We start from the raw sequence: 25154 nt of genomic DNA on the forward strand, positions 1-25154 counted from the left end.
CGGTGTCAGAGAGGGGAAAGGAAAAAAAAAAAGGGGGGGAGGAAATGATGGGGGAGGGGGAATTGCAAAGAAACCCACTAAACAACAAACAAAAAACACCAACCACAAACGATAAACAAACAAAACCACCAAAACAACAACAACAAAACAAACATTAAAAAAAAAATTAAACCAACCAAGCAAAAACAAAACCGAGTTTCCCAAAGACAGCATCAAGCTGGGCGGACAGGAGGAGGAGGAGGAGGAGGAGGAGGAGAGGCAGCGCGGCTGCTGCCAGCCCGCTCCGCCGCGCCCGAGGTGAGCGGGCAGCGACCGCGGCCCGGCAGCGGCGCCGCGGCCCCGGGGACACCGGGCCGAGGTGGGAGCCCTGCCCGATCCCCCGGCCGAGGTGGGAGCCCTGCCTGCCTGCTCCCCCCTCCTGGCCAAGGTGGGCGTCCTGCCTCTTCCCCAGGCGAGGTGGGAGCCCTGCCTGTCCCCCCGGCCGAGGTGGGAGCCCTGCCTTTCTGCCCGCCCCAGCCAGAGCGGGGGCCCTGCCTGCCTGCTCCCCCTCCCAGCCAAGGTGGGAGCCCTGCCGGTTCCCTCCCAGCCAAGGTGGGAGCCCTGCCTGCTCCCCCTCGCAGCCAAGGTGGGAGCCCTGCCTGCCTGCTCCCCCTCGCAGCCAAGGTGGGAGCCCTGCCTGCTCCCCCTCGCAGCCAAGGTGGGAGCCCTGCCTGCCTGCTCCCCCTCGCAGCCAAGGTGGGAGCCCTGCCTGCTCCCCCTCCCAGCCAAGGTGGGAGCCCTGCCTGCCTGCTCCCCCTCGCAGCCAAGGTGGGAGCCCTGCCTGCCTGCTCCCCCTTCCAGCCAAGGTGGGAGCCCTGCCGGTTCCCTCCCAGCCAAGGTGGGAGCCCTGCCTGTTCCCCCTCCCTGCCAAGGTGGGAGCCCTGCCTGCCTGCTCCCCCTCGCAGCCAAGGTGGGAGCCCTGCCTGCCTGCTCCCCCTCCCAGCCAAGGTGGGAGCCCTGCCTGCCTGCTCCCCCTCCCAGCCAAGGTGGGAGCCCTGCCTGCTCCCCCTCCCAGCCAAGGTGGGAGCCCTGCCTGTTCCCCCTCCCAGCCAAGGTGGGAGCCCTGCCTGCTCCCCCTCGCAGCCAAGGTGGGAGCCCTGCCCGCCTGCTCCCCCTCGCAGCCAAGGTGGGAGCCCTGCCCGCCTGCTCCCCCTCGCAGCCAAGGTGGGAGCCCTGCCTGCCTGCTCCCCCTCGCAGCCAAGGTGGGAGCCCTGCCTGCTCCCCCTCGCAGCCAAGGTGGGAGCCCTGCCTGCCTGCTCCCCCTCGCAGCCAAGGTGGGAGCCCTGCCCGCCTCCCTGCCTGCCCCGCGGCGGGGCTCGCTGTCAGCCTTGCGGCGCAGCTCGCCACGCGGGCTCCTTTAAATTGAGGGCGTTTCGTGTGTCTCGGCGGCTGCTCTCGAGTTTAAAGAGAAAGGGGCCGGAGCGAACGGGAAGGTGATCTTTGCCCGGCGGCTCGGCGGTGGGAGAAGGTGCTTTTGTTCCCTTCCTTCCTCAGCCCGGGAGGCCGCGGCGGTACGTCGGGGGAGCGCGGGGCTCGGTGGGCGGCGGGCACCGCGCCTCACGGCGGGGGTGGCTGCGCCTCTGTCCGGTCCGGGGACTTGCGGGGCTTCGGGGTAGGTTTTTGTCCTCCCGCTCTCCGACCGTGGGGGTGTGAAAGCATGGCGGAGGCGGAATGCGAGTGTGCGTGGGTGTGTGGCGGCGGTCCACGCGTGGTTCTCCCGGGGCTCACCGCGGTGAGGATGCGGGTTGCTGGCGGGCCGCCCTGGGCATCCCGCGGAGGGCCGGGGGCTGCGGGGGTTCGCTCGGTCCTGGCCCCGAGGGGCAGACCTGGGAGCAGCGCTTCCAGCACTCATGGCAAAGCCATTAGCTCAGCCTGACTGCGGAGGGGCCCCGAGGAGGACGGACACATCGGACGCCGTGGCGGGTGAGAGCGGGGCGGGCAAGAAGGGATGGGGGGTGGCTCTTACTCCCTCAGCACTTACCCCTGGCCCCAACCTCTGGTTTCTCTTTATGGCTTCTCTAGGCAGCCCTGGGGTGCTGGTAGTGCAGGAGGAGGAGGGCGGGTTGGTGCGTCCGCCTGCGGGGCTGCAGCAGCAGCAGCCGCGGCGCGGAGCGGCCGAGCCCCGCTGCGGCGCCGGGCGCTCCCCGCTCGCCCCTCCGGTGGCAGGGAACCGGACCCTGCTGTGCCAAAAGCCGCCCTGCTTAGCTCTTGGTTTGGCTCTAGATTCACATCTCCCATCTCTTTCACTGCTAAGAAGGCTCTGTTTCTTCACTGAGGTTCTACGTGTAAGGAATGAAGGCTGCTGTCCGTATCTAGCGTTGCTGCGTGCATCCTGGTGCAGTGGTGGCATCTGAGCCCGCTGTCTCTGCGCGCTCCTAGGGGAGTACAGCTCCCGGGACACCAGGAGGATGCACTGCGGGCTCCCCAGTGCAGTGCTAACTTTGCAATGAAAAATCAACGAATTATTATTGGTTTTCCATGTACATGATGTATTTTTTTTTTGTTTCATTGCAAAGTAGATGCTGTGCCAAGTGTAGCAGTTTTATGACGGTTTTGTGACGTGTATTTTGATTTAATAGGAAGTTTCTAAATAGGACATTCCTAAATTCATACTGTATGGTGCCATAGGCCATCTATCAGGATTATACTGCCCTTGTTGGATCCATGGTCATACTTATACAAAGGTGATGAAGTGCTGAAGAGTCAATACTATCCTCAAGTTCTAGGCGCCACTTACTTTCTCCTGCTGACTTATTTGGTCACTTTATTTATTTTACCTACAGTCTTATTTAAATTGGCACAGTTACTATCCACAGTACCTCTTCAACTCCACTTTACACCTCTCAGTTAAACTTAATACTAATTTCAGGACAGGATTTAGAAATGGAACATCAGAATTAAAAGCAAAGCTGATGATTGGAAGTCAGCTTGTAGTACTGCCTGCATAGTGTCCTTACAGCAAGAGACACTTCTACTCCTGAGATGTGATATGTCAGTTTAAATATGTATTTTATTTTCTAACTGGTGGAGGTTGAAACTTCTTTTGTACTAATTTTTAATGGCTATTTTGCTTAGACAATAGAAAAACATAGAGTAAGAGCCAGGCAAAGAGGAATCAACTTCAAAGGTTTTGGACAGTGTTAGGAATAAGGCTCAGTTTCCAGAAGTCATAATTTTATGACCAAGTAGATATTGAATGCTACTAAAGTTTTGCTTTAGGAACATTCAATTTGTCTGTGTGAGAAAGACTTTCTGCTTTCCTTTTGGTAAGGAAGACATTATCAAGGCAATAAAATTGTTTCTACTAGGCATAGTCTTGAAAATGTCTAAGTTTGCAATGATTAGAACAGATTTTTAAACACAGTTAACTTTGTTTTGGTCTGGCCTCAGACCAAGGGCCTTACAGGTATAAAGAAAGTATAGGTAAGCTGTTGTGCCAGGTTCTCCATCCTCCCCTCAAAGTACTGCACACGCTCATAATGTATATTTAATGTAAAGGACAAAGGCTTCTTGTGATTAAAACTTACTCTATCAGTGTAGATCACATTTTGATGCAAGCCATAAAAAATTCTAATTGATTAATGAGTTTCAGATGGTAGTTCCCCTTCAGTGCCCCTCCCCCTGCTCCTAATGTACAGTATGTTCCAAGTTGATCTGGGAAAACTCAGAAACCTTGGGCTGAATTGATTGTGGTGTAGTTTATAAGGCTAATAAAATAGCTAGAAAAATTAAGTTTCCTTACAAAGTTATGCTGCTGCATTTGTCAGCTTATGTTTTATCTGCTTGTTTATTGTAGTGATCAAAGTTAAGATTACATGTAAGGTACCTGTATGATAATGCAGACAAGAATGACCTGTTGTTTCTTATAGCAGGGAAAGCTCTGCAAATAGCTCTGGAAGAGGAAATACGCAAGGTAGTGGCATAATTACTTTAAAAGTGATTGGTTTTGTTTTCATGTATGTAAAAGGGCAAAAGGAGAGTGATTACTCTTCTGTAGTAAATTGAAAAATGAAGGTGGTAAAGTCTAAGTAACATCTAACAGTGAGTGGCAAGTCTCTGAGTTTTTTCTTACTGCTTCTTTTAGTCCATTTTTAGCGTTTCAAGAAAGGGAGCTTTCACAGTTTCATTTGGGAAAGTCATTCCACTGTCTAGCAGATCTCACCATGGGGAACAGTTTTCTGACATTAAAAAATGAAACGTTTTTAGTTGTTTTTGTGGCTCTCAAAGGAAAGCATTCATATATCTTCCCCCCCCTGTTTCTGCATATATGTGTGCATATACATATATGTATATATATATATGGAGAAACAAGAGTAACCTTTAGTCTGTGAACTGATGTTATACTCTCCAATACTGAAAAATATTTCAACACTGAGACAGGAAAGCCAAAGTTTTAAAATGTGAATTGGTTCTGCCATGTCTATAAAATGGCACTTGATGATGTGAAGGTGGTGATTGCAATATGGGTCCCAAATTGTGTGCAGCTTCATTTCTACTTGCACAATTATGCATTTTGTTCCGCAGCTTAATCTGTTTATGAACACTGAATCTTATGCCTTTTTTGCCCTCAGCTTGCTGTTACAGTTAGTGGATGATGCACGCAGTCCACTTAAACTCTAGTAAAATTTCAAAAGTTCTGTTCTTTTCCATCTGCTTGAGGTCATTAGAACTAGCAGGGAGATCCAGCAGAGACCCTTGCCAGATACACTCGAGCTCTGTTCTGGCTTTTGATCCTCTGTCTCCTCTCCTTCCAGGCTGGCTGCTTTCCAGTAGCATTACCTTCTCTCTAAGACAGCAGGAGATTGTCTGTATTTATAGCTGATACCCCTCTGTCAAAGCCAATGTACAGTCTAGTGCTCAAGTTCCAGTTCCTTCAGAGAAAAACTTGCTGATCTTGTCTTAAGTTGCTGTCTGTTTCCTCCATCACTGACAGTAAAGCAGTTGCACAGTTGTGTGTATGATGTTTAGTTTCTTCTACAACTGGTGGCTAATATACTTCTTCAGTCATATTATAACAGATTTCATTGCACAAGCTTAAAGCCTGAATATTTAATTCTGATAAGATTTATGAAAAATAATCTTTGAGCACAGGGTCCGAGGCAGAGTGGTGACATCTATTCCAGTTATTCCAGCTTTGTGGAGCCACTGAACTGGTGCATGTGCAGCATATCTTCAGTCCTGGATGACTCTGGTTTGGCTGCCAACTGCACAGAGCCAGTCCAGGACCTTGCCTGCTGGGCAATAGTGCCTGGGTGGGCCAAACCTGATGTGTGAGCACAGTGTCCCTGTCAGCTGTGCAAAGGGCACATCATGTGGGACCTTTGCATCCGAGGTGATTTGATTGGTCACTGCAGGGACTCTGCATTTGCTTTATGATGGTTTTCTTTCCCCTCCACAGACACTTTAAGCTTGTTTTTATTCTTTTCTAACTGAACACAAAGAAAAATGCTTGTTTCACTGGGTACTTGACTTCTATGCTAATTCTTAAGTCATAAAGAGCAAGTGACTCAGCAAGACTTCTTCACTGCTGACCTGGAAGGATTGTGTGTGGGAGCAAGCTGAAAGAAATGGTTCAAACCACTTTCTGTTTGAGAATTAATGCACGTGTAATTGGGAACAAGGTCGAAGTGATAATGAAACTCAGGTGGTACAGAGAGCACTGCATAGCCAGCAGCTACTCAGTATAAGCTGTTTTGCATGTATGCTGGAGCTGGGTGGGTACTTTAGAGTAAAAGCGTATTGGTTTATATGATTATCTAGCAGGGTGGAGTACATATATTTTCTTTGTATGTATATCTGTGCATACATGCAAGCTTTTATATATATTTTTTTTTCCTCTCTTTTTATACTTGGTTGAAGAAAATGATCACAATTTTACAGGTAAGGAGGGTGGTTGGAATAGGAACGGGAATTGAATCTGGGGATCTGTGAGTGCTTCATTGTGCACCAATTTTACTTTCTAGATTAAACAGTCTTTGCCTTCTGTGTGTTTTGAGTACAGTGTATCATTCTTGATTCCTTTTTTCTTACCTGTTAGCCCAAACAAAAGCCTGTAGAAACACAGAAGATCATTTGTTTGATTCTCATTGCTTTCACCTGATGATCACTGATAACAATCATCAGATAGTGTAAGGTTATGCTGCTGGCAAAATACAAGCAATGAACTGCAATAAACAGATAACTAAATGCACTGCTGTAAAGCAGAATAAGAACTTCACTGTTCAGTAGGAGCAGGCAGAGAGAATTAGGAGCCTTTAGTGTGTTGAATCTGATACACATTTCTGGGTGTACTGTAAACCATCCCACACAGAATTCTTCATCTAGACAATAAGGCTAAGAATTTGAGATGCCATCCTCTTATTGAGAGAGGCTGAAAAAAGGATTGTGCCACATAAATATGAACTGTAACAAAATAGGATGAAAAGTAGTCAAAGGCTATTCCTCATCTACATTCTGAATAGTAAGGGGAAGCAATTGCTTTAAAGCATTTAGAGGTAAGTTTTGAAAATGCTTCTGCATATCACGTCAACCTCAACAGCTTACAGAGAAGTGTAACATTCTATAAAATATTTGACATGTTTGTGTTGGCTAGTTTTAAACAGCTGTATATATGGTGATTTGATGTTTTTGTTAGAAAAGAGTGAGATTAGGAAACCAAATATTTTTTGGCTACTTCATTCATATTTTGTCTGCCAGAAGGAAAGAATGAAGTAGTTGTTGGGGCTAGAGACTCGCTTGAGCTGTAGGGATGTATCCTTGAAAGCTGCTGTCCACCTCTGATGCAAGTTAGTCCATTCCCCTGACCAGATTCCTCACTGATAAATTGTCAACAAACTTTTCATCAGTTCACTAGAAAATAAATATATTAAGACATTTTAAGGAAGAGATTTGAAGGTATCTGAGATGAAACAAGGGCCTGGCCTTCACCACAGGAAGAATCTTCAAACAGATCTTGAAGGAGCTCAGTACTCCTTTGTTGTCACCTTCACATAACTATCACATTTTGGCTTCTTTGTGGATCCCAGTTGCTGGGTGATGAAGTTCTAATATGTATCTGCTAGTACAATTTATGAAGTACATGAACTTTTTATTTGAAACGTGGGTGCTTCAGTACTGAAGTATTGTGAAGGCTTAAGTTGAATTTAATAAGTTTGGCAGCGATGTGGGTTTGTGTGGAGGATAATTCAGAGCTTGAAAGTTTCTGATGCTTGCAGTTTGATAACTGACCTCCAGTATAACTTGTGGAGTTTGTGACAGGAGATACTGTGCTTCTTGAAAGCTGAGTTTTAATTTTTTAAGAATTAATTTTATGAGTCCAAGGTAGGAATTTTATGGATTTTACTGAAGTGTAGGGCAGTTTTTCAGAAAAGTAGTGGAAAAGTGAAAAATTTTGGGTTTTTTTTGAAATTAAAGAAAATTTACACAGAGGTAAGGTTGGCTTGTGTGTGATTTATCTGTAATTCTTCAGGCTCTTCATCAGTATTAACTCTCTCATTCCTTAGCCCTCACTTTGCATGCCCACTGCATACATTATTGTATGTATGTATTGCATACATATATTGCATATGTTATTTCAATAATGTGCATACATTATTTTAATTCAGGGCTATTATTTCAAGCAGACCTAGTCCCAGTGTGGAGATGAATTAATAATTTTCACCTTCTAGAGACTTTTTTCACCTGTTTTTTATCTTTCCAGTTTCTCATTCTGAGGATGTGTCTTAAGAAAACTACCTTAAACTCAGAATACCCTTCTTGTTCCTCTGTTTTCTTCTTACTACCAGAGTTACTAAGAGACTGGAGCACCCTTGTATCCTCCAAAATCTTTGTTCTCTCACTTTTCTTCCCTGACTGAGTCTCAAAAGTTTCTTGGGACTTTACATGGCCTGATAGCTGAGTTAGGTCAGTATGAAATATATTTAAAAGCAATGCTGTATTTTAGAGATAAACTGAAATAACATCCCTGTTCCCCCAGTTCTCTACTCTGCATTTTCATTTGGGTTGGAAGGCACCTCCAAGTGTCATCCAGTTAACTCCCTCCACAAAGCATTATGAAATGTGAAATTATTCCTAGTGAAGAGGTGCAGGGTCTAACTGCTCCTTTAGTGAAATAGTGTTGCTTTTTCTGTTGTATTTTTCCAATTTGTATGTAAAGAAAAACAAATTATAGGAATAAGAATGGTTTCGTTTTGCTTTTTTTTAATTGTTTGCATTTTACCACTGTCATTGCAGAGGTAATTCAGAGGTAATTCAAGAGAAAAATTTATTTCATTTCTGGCTCTCAGTGTATCAGTGGAGGTTATAGACCCCAGAAAGTGGTCAAAATTATTTGAAGACTCCTTCTGGAAAGCAAGTATGTGATAGATACTTGATGTTTCCCATATAATCTTTGATGACAACTGGTGTCACTGCCTTGCCTCTGTTCCTATCCAAAATGAAGCAGGATTTGAAAGAGTAATTTATGTGGCTCTGTAACTTAGAGAAACCTTAAATATACTGTCATTGAAATTCCTTAGCTATTGGTAGCTTCTAGTCTGAATTACTCTATTTTGAGAGTGACAGTCCAGATTGCTTTTTGCAGAGCTAACAGTCCAAGTCTTCTCCCTCCCCTCCCTTGCAGCCTGCCCTAAATGAACAGGTATGATTTGAATTTAATTAACCAGGAAGCCATAAATCCAAGCCGACATTTTTACAAAGTCAGTTTCACAACAGAGCTGTGCATGAGTTAAGCACTTAAGTCTGCTTTAAAATCCTCTGCCTTCAAAGAAACTTTGATACATACAGATTTTTTTTGTTAGAAAAATGTAAAATCTACTAATAATTCAGAAATATGTGTTTATACAAGAGAATAAATCTTTTTTAATGTATGTTTTTGCTTCTCCCCAATGGAAAATTATTTGTCTAATTTCAGTAAGAGATATTTGTAGTGAATGCTGTGTCTATCTCAAGGGCGAGCTAAACTTCAGGACTTGGGGTGAGGTACTGTCAAAAAGAGCTTATGCAGATCTTTTTGCAAACATGGAGTTTAGTTACATAGAGTAGGGTAAAAAATGCTGGAGTATTTTAATACAAGTATTAAGATATCCCAAATACCATTGCATACATTTGAATAAGTCACAGCACAATTTTATGAAAAGGCTATTTATTTATTTATTACATTTAGTAAATATTGTCTTTTTTGGCAAAGAAATTGGTTTCAGTATCTTTGATATTCAGGCCATAATGGATAGTATTACAAATTGTTCTTTTTTTCTGCTGTTGTTTTTAAGGTCACAGATACCTCTTACCTGGTATGAAAGGTATGCAAAGGACAGAGGGAGAGTGTTTGCAAATTCATAAATGGAAGGAAGCTGACATGTCTTACTACAATTGGTGTGGATCAGTCAGTTGAGAATAGGCAAAGGGCTATTCCTTATGGATCTCACATTTACTTAATGTCTGTCTAATGCTGCTTGTACAGGACCTTGTGTCTGCTGGTTGGTGTGGGCTACAGCCTGCCAGGCAAAGAAGTATTTCAGCTCAGTTCTGCAATGGCTACAAGTTTCTTTCAGAGAGGAAAATAACCTTGCACACTTCTGCCAGAGGTGAACTAGCCCTACAAACACAGAGATAGCTTCAGTGGTTCTAGCAGCAGTGGCTCCTGGGACTGACAGCACTTAATGCAGCATGTGGTAAAGATTAGTTTTCTCACCTGAAAAGTTTCAGTAAGTCGTCACTGAAGCAGAGGAGAATTTGTGAAGTGTGAGTGACCAACACTGGCTGTTCTGCTGCTTTCTGAAGAAATAATGCGATTGAGTCAATATATTTGGTGTAGTTTTTTCTTTAATAATTTTGAAGCTGTAGAATAGACTGTTTCCATTTGGTTACAACATTTATTAATTGTAAATAAGTTTGCTGTAGGAATGTAATTTGGTTGTTGTCATGATTTTCCCGGGCATGATCCAAAATCTCTGAAGCTCTTCAATGAATCTGAATGGGTATTGGGTCAGGCACCATAGTGAGTTGTTAGCTTTGTGCAAAATGTTTCTTTTATTTTGATTTTAATAATTCCTTGCAGAACATTTTGTTGTGTTGGCAACATGTAGCTTGGTGAGTACAAATGGAGCTAACATTTATCTGTATGATTTAATCACTTACAAAAAAAATCCAATAACAAAACAAAGTTTTGGTCACTGGTCTGTGCCACCATGTGTTAGATCCATCTCTGCTTGTCTGATATCTGATCTCTTAAACACACAATTGCTGTTGTCATTATTGAATTACAAAATGGTTCAGGTTGGAAGGGACCTTAAAGATACCTCATTCCAGCCCCTTCCCCTGCCATGGCAGAGACACCTTCCACTGTACCAGGGTGCTCAAAGACCTGTCTAGCCTGGCCTTGAACACTTCCAGAGGTGGGGATTCTTTTCTGGCTGGGATTATTTTCTACAGGTCTAAAAACAGAGCACAGGAGACTTTAATTGGTATAATGAAGAATTTATTTTCTTTTTTCTTTTTCCATAATTGAACAGGGAGGACGAGCTAAGCGATGTGCACTGCCTTGAGCCCGAAGGCACGTGGGCCTGGCCTCTCCGACATGCATCAGTACAGTCAGTGGCTTGCAAGCAGACACGAGGCCAACTTGCTGCCAATGAAAGAGGATTTGGCCCTCTGGCTCACCAACCTACTGGGTAAGCTACAACAAGATGGAATGAGATACTGGGCAGTGTGAGAACTCCTTACGCTGTTAGCAGGGAATTCAGATTTCTTTGTGTTTCAAAAATAAAGTTACGATTATGTAGCTACCATCATATACCACAATATTAGCAAGGTCAGAAAAGCTAATGTGTATTTTGCCTCCATTGTGTTGCTGTGAGTAGCATAACTGAACATTTTACATTCTGTGTTTAGTTTTCTTTCAAATTTCCTTGTAATTTTTTTTTTTGCATGTATTTTCTGTACCTATACCACTAAGATGAGTAATACTAATTGCTGCCTTCACCTGTGTCTTCCATTTTTATTCATAGGCCTCCTAAAGAGTATGGTGTAGTGACTGTCTTGAACAGAAGGAAGCATTTAATAGTTCTTCTCTAGTAATCGATAATTGCTGCCCAAGGCAATGCATGCTAAGACTTGTGGTAGCCTGAGCATTGAGGGGTTTGTCCTAGTGTAGCTGGGACCGGGAGATTTACTGGTGCACATCTTGGTGAGTGATGACACAGTTTCTTGTTGTCAGAAGAGGATGCAAACCAAAATTGAGGAAAAAAATTAGGTACATATAAAAAAGACCAAATGAGATTGTCCCTGGCAGGAAGGGAAAGTAGTTTGAGATGTGCAAATTATTAAAGAAGGTGGAATTTAGAAACTATGAGCCAGGAAATAGTATGTAGTTTGCAGAGAACTCTCAGGGGAAAATGTATTTTATGTGATCTCTGTAAATACAGAGGATACTTCCAAAGTAATAGATGACAGACAATACTTCATCCTCAGGGAGAGACATGCCAGTAATTCCTCTCATTAAATAAAGAGAAGAAAAATATGTCAGAAGCTATGTTTACATGAAACTTTCGTTGATGGGATTTTGGAAGAAAATTTGTTGTATGTGGTTTTGGAGGATTTATTTAATTTTTTTAAATATTTTCTGAAAATCTCTTCTGGTGAGACATGTGCAGTGTCTTGTCACAGCAAATGCTGTAGTTAAACCATTTCAGTGATATCATACAGTAACAGAATATATCCAGTGTGTTTCATCAGCACATTATATATTGCTCTATTTCCTCTTCTTTAAAAGAAAGAAAAGGAAATATCACTTATGACAGATGTGGTCAATAAGGACAATGTCAATAGAACACAATATTTTGCAGGTAGACTCTACCTATTCTTGAGTTGAGTTATGAATCCATAACTGCAAAAATGGAAGGTGTTTTAAATGACTTCTTTGTATGGTTCTTCCATTTAAATTAATGTGTTTTGAATATAAAATTCAGAACTTTTCATTCCAATTATCACAAGACAGTAATCCAGCTGACTGTTTTCTGAATTGGAAGCAGCACATTCCATTAAGGATTCAATATATTGTTTAAATTTTTTGAACAATGAAGTTTTAGTGATCCACTCTAAAACAAATAGAAGCTTGCTTGCAGTTTGTAACAGAGTTCTCCCAGTGATAAGTTTAGGAATGAGGTCACTCTTTGAGCAGGAAAGTAGCAACCAGCAGGAGGTTCCAAAATGCCAGCTGTAATTAAATATCTGATTTTTCATATGGATGCCAAGTTCTGCACTGCAGAACTAAATGGGCACAACCTTCTTTTAATTAAGCAGCGTATACAGTTCATTTGCTTAATTCATTCCCCCATACCTTCTTGCACCAAGCTCTCTTTTTCTCAGAGTTTCTGCTGATGAATTGAAATTATAGTGTTTTGTTAGAGTGTTTTGAATTCCTATGTAGACATTGTTATTCAAATTAATAATTCAATTAAGTTAAAATTCACATTCAAAATAAATGAAGTGTGAATTAAAACAATTATTATTCATAAGAGTATATTAACTCAGAATTCAAATTTTGTTTAATTACTGCATAATTTGTATAAATTTTTAATAGAGAAGGTATGTGTAAGCATGTGCTGTACAGTAAAATGGAAATGAATATACAGCATGCATTTTCAGCATCCAAAAGGATAGAAGAATATGGAAGGCTTTTTTTGTTTGTTTTGGGTTTTTTCCTGTCTACATGGAAGAAATAATATATTTTGAATTGATGGTCAGTAGATCTTTACATGCATGGATGTGCAAGTAACATGGAGGAGATAATACTGTATGTATCCACATCCTAGCTTGCTCTGTCTGTATCTTGTGTGGCTTCATTGTAAGTGGCCTTATTGCATCTTTCATGCAATAAGATTTCTCAATTTTCTTTCTCAAAGGAAATTAATATGCATTTCATTTAACTTTTGCCATGTTGTTTCATTTATATTTTTGTTATTCATCTGTACTAGGACTCAACAAGGACACATAATCTTTTCAAATAAATATACATTTTTTAAAAAATGAGTATTTTAGGCAAATACAGGGCTGAAACTCTTTGAGGTAGTTTGATCAAGTGATGGTCTTTTAGGAGATTTTTGTGGCGGGAAGTTATATCCTATACAATGTTAGTGGAAGTTGGAATGGTGATGGTTTTGCAGCAGCATTGCCTGATGTGGGTTCAAAATCAAACTGGAAAACATTATCAGGATATTGCACTTTATAGTATGAATAAACTGTTTTGATACCAGGTAGAAAGTAGGCATAGCTAGAATTTGACCTTACCCAATTGATAAATTAGAAAAGTGAGATAAATAGTGCAGCTGGGAAATAACATTGGAAGAATTTTTAATTCTGAGACTTTGCATATTTAATTTAGCAGGGACATTGTTGTGGGGGTTTTTGTTTAGTAATCACTAGTATGTTTGTGTGCACTTTGCTAATTATTTTTTGGAACCATGTCAGAGAGACTCAGAGCTTCTGAGAGGATAGTTTGTCTTTACAGCTCCATTGCTCAAAAGATTGTAGCTGTCTATACTCTGAGGGATGGAAAAAGGACATTGCAGATGAAATCCATGTGTCAGATAGGATTAACTCATATGATATTGTACGTTAGAAGATTTTCAAAGTGGGACATGTCAGTGTTGTGGTTTGTGTGCTGGAAAGGAAGGTTGTAGCCATAGATGTCCTTGCTTCTTTCTGTTGAGCTTTGGTGTCTCAGCCCAGAGTGGCAGTGACAAAGCTAAGGAGATGTGTTAGTCTAGCTGACTTGCAAGTCATGATGATCCCTGAGCCTTGTTTCTATTAGGTATAGAGCTAACGAAGCATTTGGGAATGCTTGCACTTCTGACAAACTCCAAATTTGGTAGATTGTGTATATACTTTAGTAGAATGTTCTTGTGGATACTGAAAAGTTCTGTTCCACCCTGAGCAAGCTGCATGTGGGAATTAACACACTTGGGCCACAGAACTCTTCCAGCAGAGGCAACATGGCAATTTGAAAGATTTGCTTGTCTGCTTTACTCTCTAGTGTTGTCTTGTTTTCTTTTGTGTGTCACAGAAGTGAAATGGTGACATGAGGAGGAGTGAGCCTCCTCACCAGCCTGTATTTAGGACAGGTGCAGAGAGGTGGTTTCCCTGTCACCTCTTTGGCAGTTTTACACACCTCTAATCTTTTTCCCAATTTACAAGCTGCAGAGTATTGTAAATGTAGGTGAACCTGGTGGGAAGAAATGTCTGATTCCAGTTCAGAAGGCTGAATGATTTATTATAACTATATTATAATACATTAATATTATTATACTTTATATTAGAATACATTAATATACTATTTAAAGGAGATAGTAAAACTACATACCTACTTTTTCTAACTACTATATTTAACTCACTCCCAACTCGTGACCCTCTCACCAGAGTCCAGCCCCAGGTGGGTTGGATTGGCCATCAGGCTCAAACAATCCTCACCTGAATCCAACCAAGCAATCACCCCCAGGTAAACAGTTCTCCAAACACATTCCACATGGGAAAACAAAGAGCAGAAATAGAAGTTGTTTTCTCTTTCTTCTGTGCTCCTCTAGGGAAAAATCCTGAGAGAGAGAAGAATGTGCCTGCCACACAGAGGGTTATATTTTCTTTTTATTCTATCCAGCTTCATTTAGCACATGGGACTGACTACACCTCAGGCATATGTTGGGTTCCAAGGTTTCAGTCTGGAGGCCTCTTAACAGAAGAGGGCTTAAGAACCTCATAGCTGAGGGGCCAGGTAATGCAAGATGCTGATAAATTGGATAAATGTAAACATTGAATATTGTCTGATGCATGCAAAAGTTGCTTGGGTGAAAAAGTGAAGGAGGCTTGGAGGAAAGAAACAGGTGAGGATGTTAGGAGAAGCATCAAGTTTGAAGACAAGGCTAGGTATTGAAAAGGTTGAAGGAGGTGTACGGTTTGAAGTTGGAGAATGGTGAGTCTTCTGCAAGAAAACTCTGTCTTTGATTCTGAATTAGATCTGTGTCAGCTTAGTGTTCTTGCTCACCGTGTTGCCTAAGAGCATTTTGTAACAGAACAGATATTTTCAATATAGTTTGTTCAGATTGATCCAGTGGGAAATACAGATTTTAATTGTCTGAGTGTCAAGATATTCACAGTACTGATACCTCCAGTAATTCTACTGGCACTGATATAGTTTCTTATTTAGTTGAGTTGCTTTATAATTTTCTTTATTATCAGCATGGCTTTGGATTTTTTATATGTCTCATTCCAAGTAAGCAATAATGTCTCAAAGATTTCAAAATTATTTCTCCTACTGTCAACTATTGTAGGGAACAGAGTAGTCTTGTCAGAAAAAACCAGTTTTGTATATGCATAGTCATTTGCCTTGGTTTTCTTTATTTTTATTACATTTTGTTTTCTTGCATTTATGTGCTATGTGAATTGAGAGGATCAGGAGCAATTGTTTCAGTAGTGCCTCAGTATTGTAGATGTTTCAGGGATTCACTTCAGTGAAATATTTCTATTTGCAAACTAATAGTTATGTGTTATTATACGAAATATACAATTAAAATAGTCCATCAGCAAGTTGTGAGGCTGGAATCAGTCTCACACTGTACTTATTGCACTAAGTGTAGGAATTGACTAGATTTGGGTTCCTGGGTCTTTAAGTCCATCTCCTCTTCTGAAGGCTCTGGATGTCTGAGACCTGTAAGAAAAACTTGACCTTCAACCTCTTGGGCACACACCCAAGGCATAAACTCTCTTCCATCATTTTTTCATGGACCTCCAATCTGATTTTATTGGGTTCCCCAGGACTGGGTGACCTTAGGGATAGTTGCTCACAGTTTGCAAGTGGTAGGTGTTCAGGTGCAGCTGTTTAACTTTTTAAGAGGAATCTGGTGGTTGTGGTAGGAGAGAGGGCAGGCAGCACTTGAGAGGTTTCAGAAAGCCTGGATTTTCTTCTCATACTTTCAGTGTTGTTTTTTTTTCTATTATACTTAATGTTATTACCATTCTATAAAAACATTGCAACTGCTTTCTTGTAATTATAGGGGTAGTTGTACATTTTTAATGGAGTTTGATGTTTTTTCCATACAAATACATGGACCAATTTTTTTCCTCAGGTTATGAACATTACTCTTACTTGAATCAATACATTTCTACTGTTAAATATGTCAGCGTGTCTGTTTTAGCAAAGAAATGCCACCTTATGAAGCCATAAAATACAGTGAACTGAAAGCTGACACCTAATATACTTTTCATTGGAGACAGATGTTCAATGCAAAACTCATTCTTTCAGATTTCATAAAGGCAAATAGAACTCAAATAATCCAGTTTAGTGTATGATATGCAGTGACCAAACTGCTAATGCAATTCAGCACTTAAAATAATATAAATATATTGTTAAATAGCAGAAGATAACCAATTTTTTAATAAAATGATACATCTATAAATCATAGGACTGAAGAGATATGTAGAATGTGTGGGTTTTTTAAATTATCTTTGTGAGTTGCAAATCAAAATAAAAATTTTTAGTCTGTTAAAGATACTTGAAATAATTTTTTTGAAGAGGAGTGTATTATAAGATGTAATACTCAAGCAGTTATTTTTAAAACTTAGCTTTCTAGTGACTTCAGAGCATTTTATAAAAATGCTGATGGGGCAAATGGGAAATTATGTAGGCTAGAACGGTGGCAAAGTATTCTGAGATGCTGAGCTGTTCAGCTTCTTTATGTCTGGGCTATTATAGTTTAATTCCTGGCTTCATTTAATCTGGAGATATGGCAGAAATATTATCAGTTAGGCATAAGATAACTCTGCATGTCTGCAGTGCTACTCATGCTTTTTGCCCTGGAGAAGTCACTTATGCATACAGGAGCTATAAAGTGGGCTACATGGCAAATAGAATTAAGTGGGACTAAAAAAAAGGAAATCTTCATGTTAAAAAGATATTTCTGAAGTAAAAAATGTTAGAAAAAAAATTAGCTTCAGTGAAAACCAGAAGTGTGCTGTATCTGAGGATGGTTTGCTGCAATAATCTTTATTGTTTTTATCTTAACTTACCAAACTGAAAAGACTAATATTTTTGGTTTTGCCCAAAAGATACTTTAGTATCTCAAAGCTTTCAGACAAGGGCCTAGAGAAATCAGCTTTCCTATAGCATTTTTAAATCATATTACTTTATAGTGCTGCTATCTTCAGTATTGTGACATGGAGTATCAGGTTACAATGCATCAGCAAGATGTTCAGTACTAATGTATATACTTCATTTTTGTTACTTTTAATGTTATTTTTCCCCCCTCTCTTCTTAGTAAAAAGATATGGGAAAGCTTTACTTTTCCTATTTTGTTTGACAAAAAGTTGCAGTGAACCTGTTCTAAACTGATTAATATTTTCAGTTTCCAGACATCTCATGGAAGCAGGAGTGGATGTGGATGGGATGAGGAACCAGTCTCACTTCAGTTTTTAAATATTCTTCTTTTTTCTTTTTTGGCACATTAGATTATTTTTGCTAATGCATGCTGTGTAACAGCCTATGAAAAATGAGTTTGTAGTATTATTTTCTAAATAGTATATTTAAATACTGGAGAGGAAAAAATTCTGTCATAACTGGAAGAGCAAGAATTATTCCTTGATATTCTCTTGATGTGAGTGGAAGTTAAAGGGGCTGAAAAAACACAGCAGCTCATCAACATAGTGTCCAAAGTAAAGGGAAATTTTTCAGTAGAAGTGTGAAAAACACATAATCCCCTCTTCCAGGGGGATGTAATTACACTGTTATGTAAGGTTGTGTGTTATGGAAGGCCTGCTGTAGAAGAGAGGATGGTTCCTGGCAGCTGAAGCACTGTCATATAGCATGATATATGAATTTACATAATTTAAAAGCAGTGTGTTTCAGTTTTCTTCTTTTAGTGAAAGTTTTGATCCATGTGGCAAGTGGTTGTATGACATAAAATTTTACTCTCCATTATTTTGTTATGTACCTAACTTTACTTCTGAAAAAGAACATTCACAGGAGCATTGCAGTCACTATCTTGTCTATTTCCTTGCAGGATCAATATTTAAGAGTCAGCTAAAAATACTTTCCTTTTTGACATGTTTTTCTACTTCTGTTACAAAATCAACTCTTACCGATTCATGCTATAGCTACACATGCACACTGGTGTAAACCATTTTCCTGCTGTACTCTCCCTTTTAAAACATTACGTTAAAAGCACTGGGTCTTCATAGGTAAAGTGAAATACACGGGGTTGGATATGCTACAACTATTTTTCAAATATCACATGCCTTCCCAAAGAAAGCATGGAGTTTTTTTTATAATTTGCTGTATATCTACCAGTATAGTAGTATTGAGCTTATTCATAAACTATTCAAAGTAATGCCAGTTTTTCACTTTGAGCTTTTTTCAGTTTTTTTTTTAGTTCTCTTTTTACACAAATGCACTCTATACCGTTGTGTGCTCTCTGTCATGTTAACTTTCTGTTTGATGTTCAGGTAGCGAAATAACAGCAGAAACCTTTATGGAGAAATTGGATAATGGTGCCTTGCTTTGCCGGTTAGCTGAGACCCTGCAGGAGAAATTTAAAGAAAACAGCTTTGATGCAAACAAGCCTGGCAAAGTAAGTGTTGCTCAACACTCTAGCATTTAATATTAGTGTCTGATGTATTCAAACATTTTGGTACTGAGGGTTTTTTTTAACAGTTAAGAGATTTTATATGTGGAGATTCTGCAAATGGATGGGAAGGTAACTGCTCTGTGTAGAAAAATTGCAATATGAAAGTGATGGAAATAATGCTTATCTGGTATTTATTTAAGTATCTATGCAAAGCAGTTTCTCAAAAAGTACTTGTAGTATGTGGAGAATAAGAATAAACCAGATCTAGCAGTGGGATGTGGTAGGCCATAGTGAAAATATGATACTTCTATTTATTTTCAAGGGAAATATTAAGTAGCTGTGGGAAGGTATCTTCTCCTCTCAGAGCAGCTCTAGGGAGACCAATAATGAAACTCTATAGTTAGATTTGGTGCCTTGAGTTTAAAGATACTTTTGGTGTACTGGGAGGGGTTTCAGTAAAGAGTTGAAGGAATTACATGGAAAATGTGAAACTTAAAAGGATACTTAGGAGTTTTGGAAGGATCCGTTTAAGCACTTGTTTGAACACAACCTTGCTTTAATTTAAACTATTCTCATGGGACAGTCTTACTGGGAAACATTCGAGAGTGCAGCAAGTTCATTTCTTGGGAAAGTAGAATTAAATGGTTGACACATTAGCACATTCGATGTGAAACTGTTCTTATTTTTCTGGTTGCATTCAGGTACATCTTCCTTGAAAGCTAAAACAGGAAAATAAAGAACAGATAAAAAAGAGGCCAAGAACAGAAATCACATAATGCATTTTCTGTTCTTGATGTTTCATAACTTGCCTGTAGCAGAAATTAGGGCATGACAAATTTTATCAGCTGGTCTGAGAACAGAGTCTTGTGTCAGTTGCACCTGTGTAAGTTGTTTTTCTTGGTTCCACATGCATAATTGTTGTTATAGAAAAAAATAATTGTCTGTCATATTTCCTTGTTCAGATTATAATTACTTCTTTAGTAGAAGTCTTGGGTGACTTTGGAGTTCCTCTTCACAATATGGTCTGGCTTGTCTCACCTAAGTGTCATGGAGTTTTTAAGTGAGAAAACACATAGGGCAGTCTTTTTTATTGAGCCTAGGAACTAGCTAGGCAGAAAGAAGAGGTACTTGTCCTGTTTTTTTGTGTTCTAAGTTCCATTAGAAGGCAATTAGGCATTTGCAGTCCCATATGTGGTCATTATTTAAATTTGTTGGTCGTTATTTATCAGGCTGGTACAACTGACAATGCATTTAAAGGGAAAAAAATCTACCTCACTGCTATTTTCTCAATGTATGTTATTTCATACTTAGTAAGAATTCAAAGAAATGGCAGAATAATAGATTTGTATCATTGTATACCATTAGGGAGCTATTAATCCTTTCAAATTTTAATTCCCTGTATAGCACTCTCGGGCAATAGGACTAGTCTTCACAGTGAGAAATCTGACTTTCTGGTGCCAAGACCATTTATGAGGAGATAATGCTGTATGAAATTTAGCATAGAAAGAATTCCACAATCCTCCACATTTTATTAATAATATATGTGGAATTTTGAAGCCATTTGAACTTTGCTCTGCACAGGATAACAGAAAGATATTCTTTCACCAAGGTGTTCTGATGACTTCACTGGCAGCTGGGGGAAGCCACTGATTTCCGTTGAGTTCAGCCTCTGTCAAAATAGATAACTAACTTTTTTATCTGTTATGTAACTTCACATTTTTTAGCTAGAAGCAGCTGATATAAAATGAGCCAGAAGGATCAGTTTGCTTGCTGCACCAGCTTGCATCTGAGTGAGGATGCATGATAAGGATATGGTTAATGGAGTCAGTGTGTGTAATCTGAACTAAGCCTTCCACAAGCTTGAAGACCCGGTCTGTTTTCATAAGCAAAGTCTTACCTTCTATGTGAACTTGTTCTTATGGAAAAGCTTCATATAATATTTTGGGTTGAGTTTTGTCTTAAAGAAAGATTATATATCCTGCTCTGATTGATCATGAATTCATTGTGCAGCTCTTTGGGGCTGTCTGGCCAGTTTAGCAACAATAGCAGCAGATTTAAGAAGGCATTAAAGCTAGTATTACATGTACTGACTCATCAGTTTTTTGTTTTGTGCCATAATTCCCTAAATTCATATTGCAATACTCTACAAAATGTCAGAGGTTAAATCCTATTGCTTCTGGTTTAATAGCATGTGCAATAAGTCTCAAGTCAATGTCAGTTTAGCAGTTAGTTTGTTAACTAAACTATATAATTCCCTTTCTTGTTAGTGAGCATTGACCTTCCTCCAGATTTCAGGAATCCCCTAGGCCAGCATCAGTTATTTTGAATGTGGCATAAATTGGGAAAACAGAGGTCAAAAAAGTTCCCAAAATACTGTATTTTCCAAACCTGGAAGGAAGATTGTCATGTTGATATCAACACTTCCTTTTTTTGTCATGTGGAAACACTTGTGGATACTGGGGACATTTTCAAAATACAAAGGAATCTAATGGTAATGTGACTTGGGGACAGTGCTTTAAGAGACTGAAAAGGAGATTAAATGGATTGTGATAAAGAAGTTGTCTTCTTTCTTTAAGAGTCAGAGGCAGGCAAAAAGGCATAACATTTTATGCATGAAGGAAATAATGGAGTTGCTTTTATGAGTGACTGGATAGGTTAGGATGCTTGAGTGTGGGAAGAAGAGTGTGTGATGGAATTTGCAAAATCACGAATGGTGTGGTAAATGGTCAGATTCTATACAAAAGCTATGTGACATTGAAGGAATCTGGTGGAAGCCAAACAAGGAAAAGGGGGACCTTGTTTACATCTAAGTTGGAAGATTCTTGTCCAGGAATGTTTAAATTGAAAAAAATTAAAAGTAAATACTGAATAAGGTATTGGAAGAGAGATCTTGGAAGGATGAATGCACAGAAACCCCACCCAGAGGAGGAAGTCCCTATAGCTGAAAAGTATTAGAACTTGAGAAAGCATCAGGGTCACTCAGAGGTTCTGTGTGTTATTGATTTTTGGGGATGAATACCCTGCTGGTTGTGCTGGTGGACTTCTATCACAGGAGTCAAACGTCAAAGAAATTATTTTGAATTATATTTTGATTCTTTTTTTTTCCTGTATAAAGCCTTTCTAGGACTGAATCCCTGCATCTAAAAATACCACCTGGGCCACACTCCACTTTGATTTTTTTTTTTTTCAGGAGAGTGATGTGGACTCTAGAGTACAGGAGTTTGGCAGCCTCTGGTGCTATTTAGGCAGTCTCTGCACGTTGCTATTGTGAGCCTAATGCCATAATAAGCACCTTTGGATATCATAATAGGTACTCTGTGGCTTCCATGGCTCTCACTACTTTGCTGTTTGATTGGTTAATACTCAGTAATAAGATATTAAAAGCATTTCAGTTTCTAAATAGGAAGCATTTAAAAATTTTCATTTCAGAAGATGTTAGGTCATAGGATTCTTTTGCAAATCCCAGAACACAGTGTATTTCATTGTTAAGCAGTTAAACCATGCTTCAAAACCTGATAATTCTGAAAGCATTGATGTTGTATCTGATCCTTTGCTACAAGCAGATAAAATTTTTTGAGTCTTAGATGAAAATAGTTTTTTTAAACAGGGAGGGCAGTGTGACAAAATATTTCTAAGAAATATTTTTTTCCTCTTTCTGGAGATTTTTAGAGTCATAAATCTAATAATGTGCATTTATGAAATGACAAGCAGATGACTGGCATCAATCTTAATAAATGCTCAAGATTTGTGTAGTAGTAAGTTGTTGATCATACCTGTGCTGGTGCTAATGGAGTACAGTCTTGAAACTACAAACTTACTCTTATAGCAGCAGGTATTCCATAAAAGTAATTAATGTTGCTCTATGCCATTTTGTGATTTTCTCCCACTGACTTGGATTTCTTCTGCACAGTCTCCTGTCACTATTTTACTGACAGATAGTTAATTTGAGAATTTCACAGCTGTACAAATAAATCCAGAGCATTAAGACATGTGCAGTATGCACAGAGTCCATGTTTGATTTGGTTTGGCTTAGTTTAGTAAGACCGGTAATAAAGATTTTTAAATAAACATAAATAAATTGTGTTAATTGTTGTTACCATTTCTGTTGACAGGGCACAGTAATACCTGTCATCCTTGAAACTGCCACCATCCTTGAAACTGCTGATATATTTACAAACACTCCACTTAAAACAATGTCTTCATGAAGCAGGTTGAAAATGAATTATCTTTGAGAGTCATGTTACGCATTTTAAGAGTTACAATTAAAAGCATCTGTACCAATTATTCAGAATTAGATCTGGAATCTGGATCTTGCTCTTAGACCTCAGATGGCCAAGCTGAAAGTCTTATCTAATGAACATGGTGGTTTTATTTATACTGTAGGCTTCAATTTCTCCAGATTATCTGTGTCCTACAGATGGGATGAATGTGTGGTGTTCTATAACCTTGGTGCCTTGAGCCTGTGTGCCCAGGGTGAGGAAAGGTCAGCTGCATCAGTGACACCAGGTTCACTGTGAGTTACCAATTGGTAACTCTGTGAGTTACCAATCTGACTCTGCAGATGTGTTTCATCAATGGGGCTGCATTAATTGCTAGCCTATGAACAGATCCTTTATGGTCTGCAGCAGCAATTTGCTTTTCTGCACACTTGTACTTTCTCAACTTATTTTGCAATGAAAGCTGATGGAGACAATTCTAATTATATGCATGATAGATATGGCTCTCAGTTACTTGGGAGGATTAAAAAACTACAGCATTGTCTTTTTGTGTATTAATCTTTCTAGTGGCAGACTGATGTGGATGTGAGAGGAAAAGAATAATCTTGCAAAATGATTCACAAGTGCTAGAAGGGATAATTTCCATAAGACTGTAAAGGTGGTTGTTAGAGACCTCTTTGTGTGTTTCTCAGACATGTCAATAGCTTGCTCGTTCAGCTGGGTTGCTACCAGTTTTCTTGCAGATATTGTAGGATTTGTCAGCAATAGGTCACATGCACAAACCTTCTACGCCTCAGCAAATACTCCTACAACTAAAGTTTATGCCTGCAGGAGGATGGCATGGTATGATAGAGTGGTGTTGCCCATCAGACTATGAAAGCACATTTCTGAAAAATTCCAGGATATTATGTGTTTGTCTGCTTGGCATGTTCCAGGTGAATACATTGAAGAACTACTTAAAAAGGTTTGAAATGCACTTCAAGCCATGCACTGTGTTGGAAGCAGAGCTATAAAATCCTGGAGGCAGCACCAAGACATCATGTGCCTCTGGATTCTTCTTCTCACTGGTGCTTCTTGTCCTTGGGAAGGCATGCTTTGTTCCCTTGTTTGGCTGAAGAACAGTGGATGTGAACTGGCCTTGCCCTTTCCCGTGATTCTCCTGCATGCCTCTCTCTGCTCCTGTTTAACATTGCAGAAACAACAAGAATTTGCATCAGAAGCTAATTGTCAGGGAAAAAGCAGGGTAGATTTAAGTATTTAGCTACTTGGTAGCTCCAGCTTTGGAAAATATAATGATTCAGACTGCAAATCAGGTCATGAGGACCAAGTTTTGATAGCATAATTTAATGAGAGAACACCAAGTTTTTTTCCCAGAGATTTATAATTAACATTGACTTTGTATGGAATGCTAATAATTAACACACTTTATAAAATTTATGTTAAACCTGGAGGTTTTCATAACATTTTTGCCATTACTTCAATACATGTATTAAAGACAGGGATGACATATTTTCTGCGAGAAATTTAGAAACAGCCATTTTTAGATTAGCTTTTTAGATTTTTTTAGATTTTGCCTCTTATATGAAATGCATTGTAATGTTCCTATTACTTATTTTGTTAAGTATTTAAAGCAAACTGCAGACATCTTTGTAACAGATCTTTCTATTTGGCTTTTTATTTAGACTACTAGGAATAGTCTGGAACAGTAGTGTGGCAGAGACTTGCATGGAAATTGCCGTATAGCTTGAGAAAACAACATAATTTAGACCAATTGTCTCCAGTTTACTGTGCAATTCTTAGGTCTAAGTCAGTGGTAGCAGTTCTTTGGTAATAATGAATAAGGAAGAACTACAGAATTTGATGCAATTCCCAATAGTGACTCCTGAACCAACATAAGCCACTATGTCTGAAGCAATGGGAATGGTGAACATAAGTAATGACTACAATGCAGAAGAAGAAAACAAAGTCCCTTTGAGGCATAGACATCAATTTACAACTACCGTAATTATTTTTAATTTGTTCATTTTGATAATGTCCTGGGTTGTAAGATAAGCTTGTATTCTATTTGCCATCTGTTGGAGGTTGGGCAGGTTTGTTATCTCTTCCAAGAACGATGGTTTGCTCCGAAGAGGTAATGGTTTGTTAATGGGCCATTGACTGATTCAATGCAGGGCTGGTAATGTAACACCATCCCATTGTGAGATGCTCCACCCAGAGGGGGAAGCCAAGCACTCTTTTTTTGGATAAAGGGGTACCTTTTGGGAGACAGAGCAGCTCTCTCTTTGCGGGA

The 25154-nt window shown here is 39.8% G+C and overlaps 1 protein-coding gene across 9 annotated transcripts in view; it reads left to right on the forward strand.

Annotated features, from left to right (window-relative positions):
- GAS2 (growth arrest specific 2) overlaps window positions 1-25154 on the forward strand; it is a 103309-nt gene that overhangs the window by 16884 nt on the left and 61271 nt on the right. For 2 of the 9 annotated variants that reach the window (XM_085579889.1, XM_085579890.1), the window contains exons 1-3: window positions 1427-1651; window positions 10551-10709; window positions 18526-18650. In XM_085579889.1, coding sequence (XP_085436015.1) covers window positions 10568-10709; window positions 18526-18650 — 267 coding nt within the window. In that variant the 5' untranslated portion in view covers window positions 1427-1651; window positions 10551-10567. Of the gene's footprint in view, window positions 1-15; window positions 298-1426; window positions 1652-1732; window positions 1963-10550; window positions 10710-18525; window positions 18651-25154 lie in introns of those variants that run through there. The other 7 variants (XM_085579883.1, XM_021528539.4, XM_085579891.1 and 4 more) reach the window with 5 other exon arrangements.

This window comes from Lonchura striata, chromosome 5, assembly GCF_050655825.1.
Source record: "Lonchura striata isolate lonStrDom1 chromosome 5, ASM5065582v1, whole genome shotgun sequence".
NCBI lineage: Eukaryota > Metazoa > Chordata > Aves > Passeriformes > Estrildidae > Lonchura > Lonchura striata.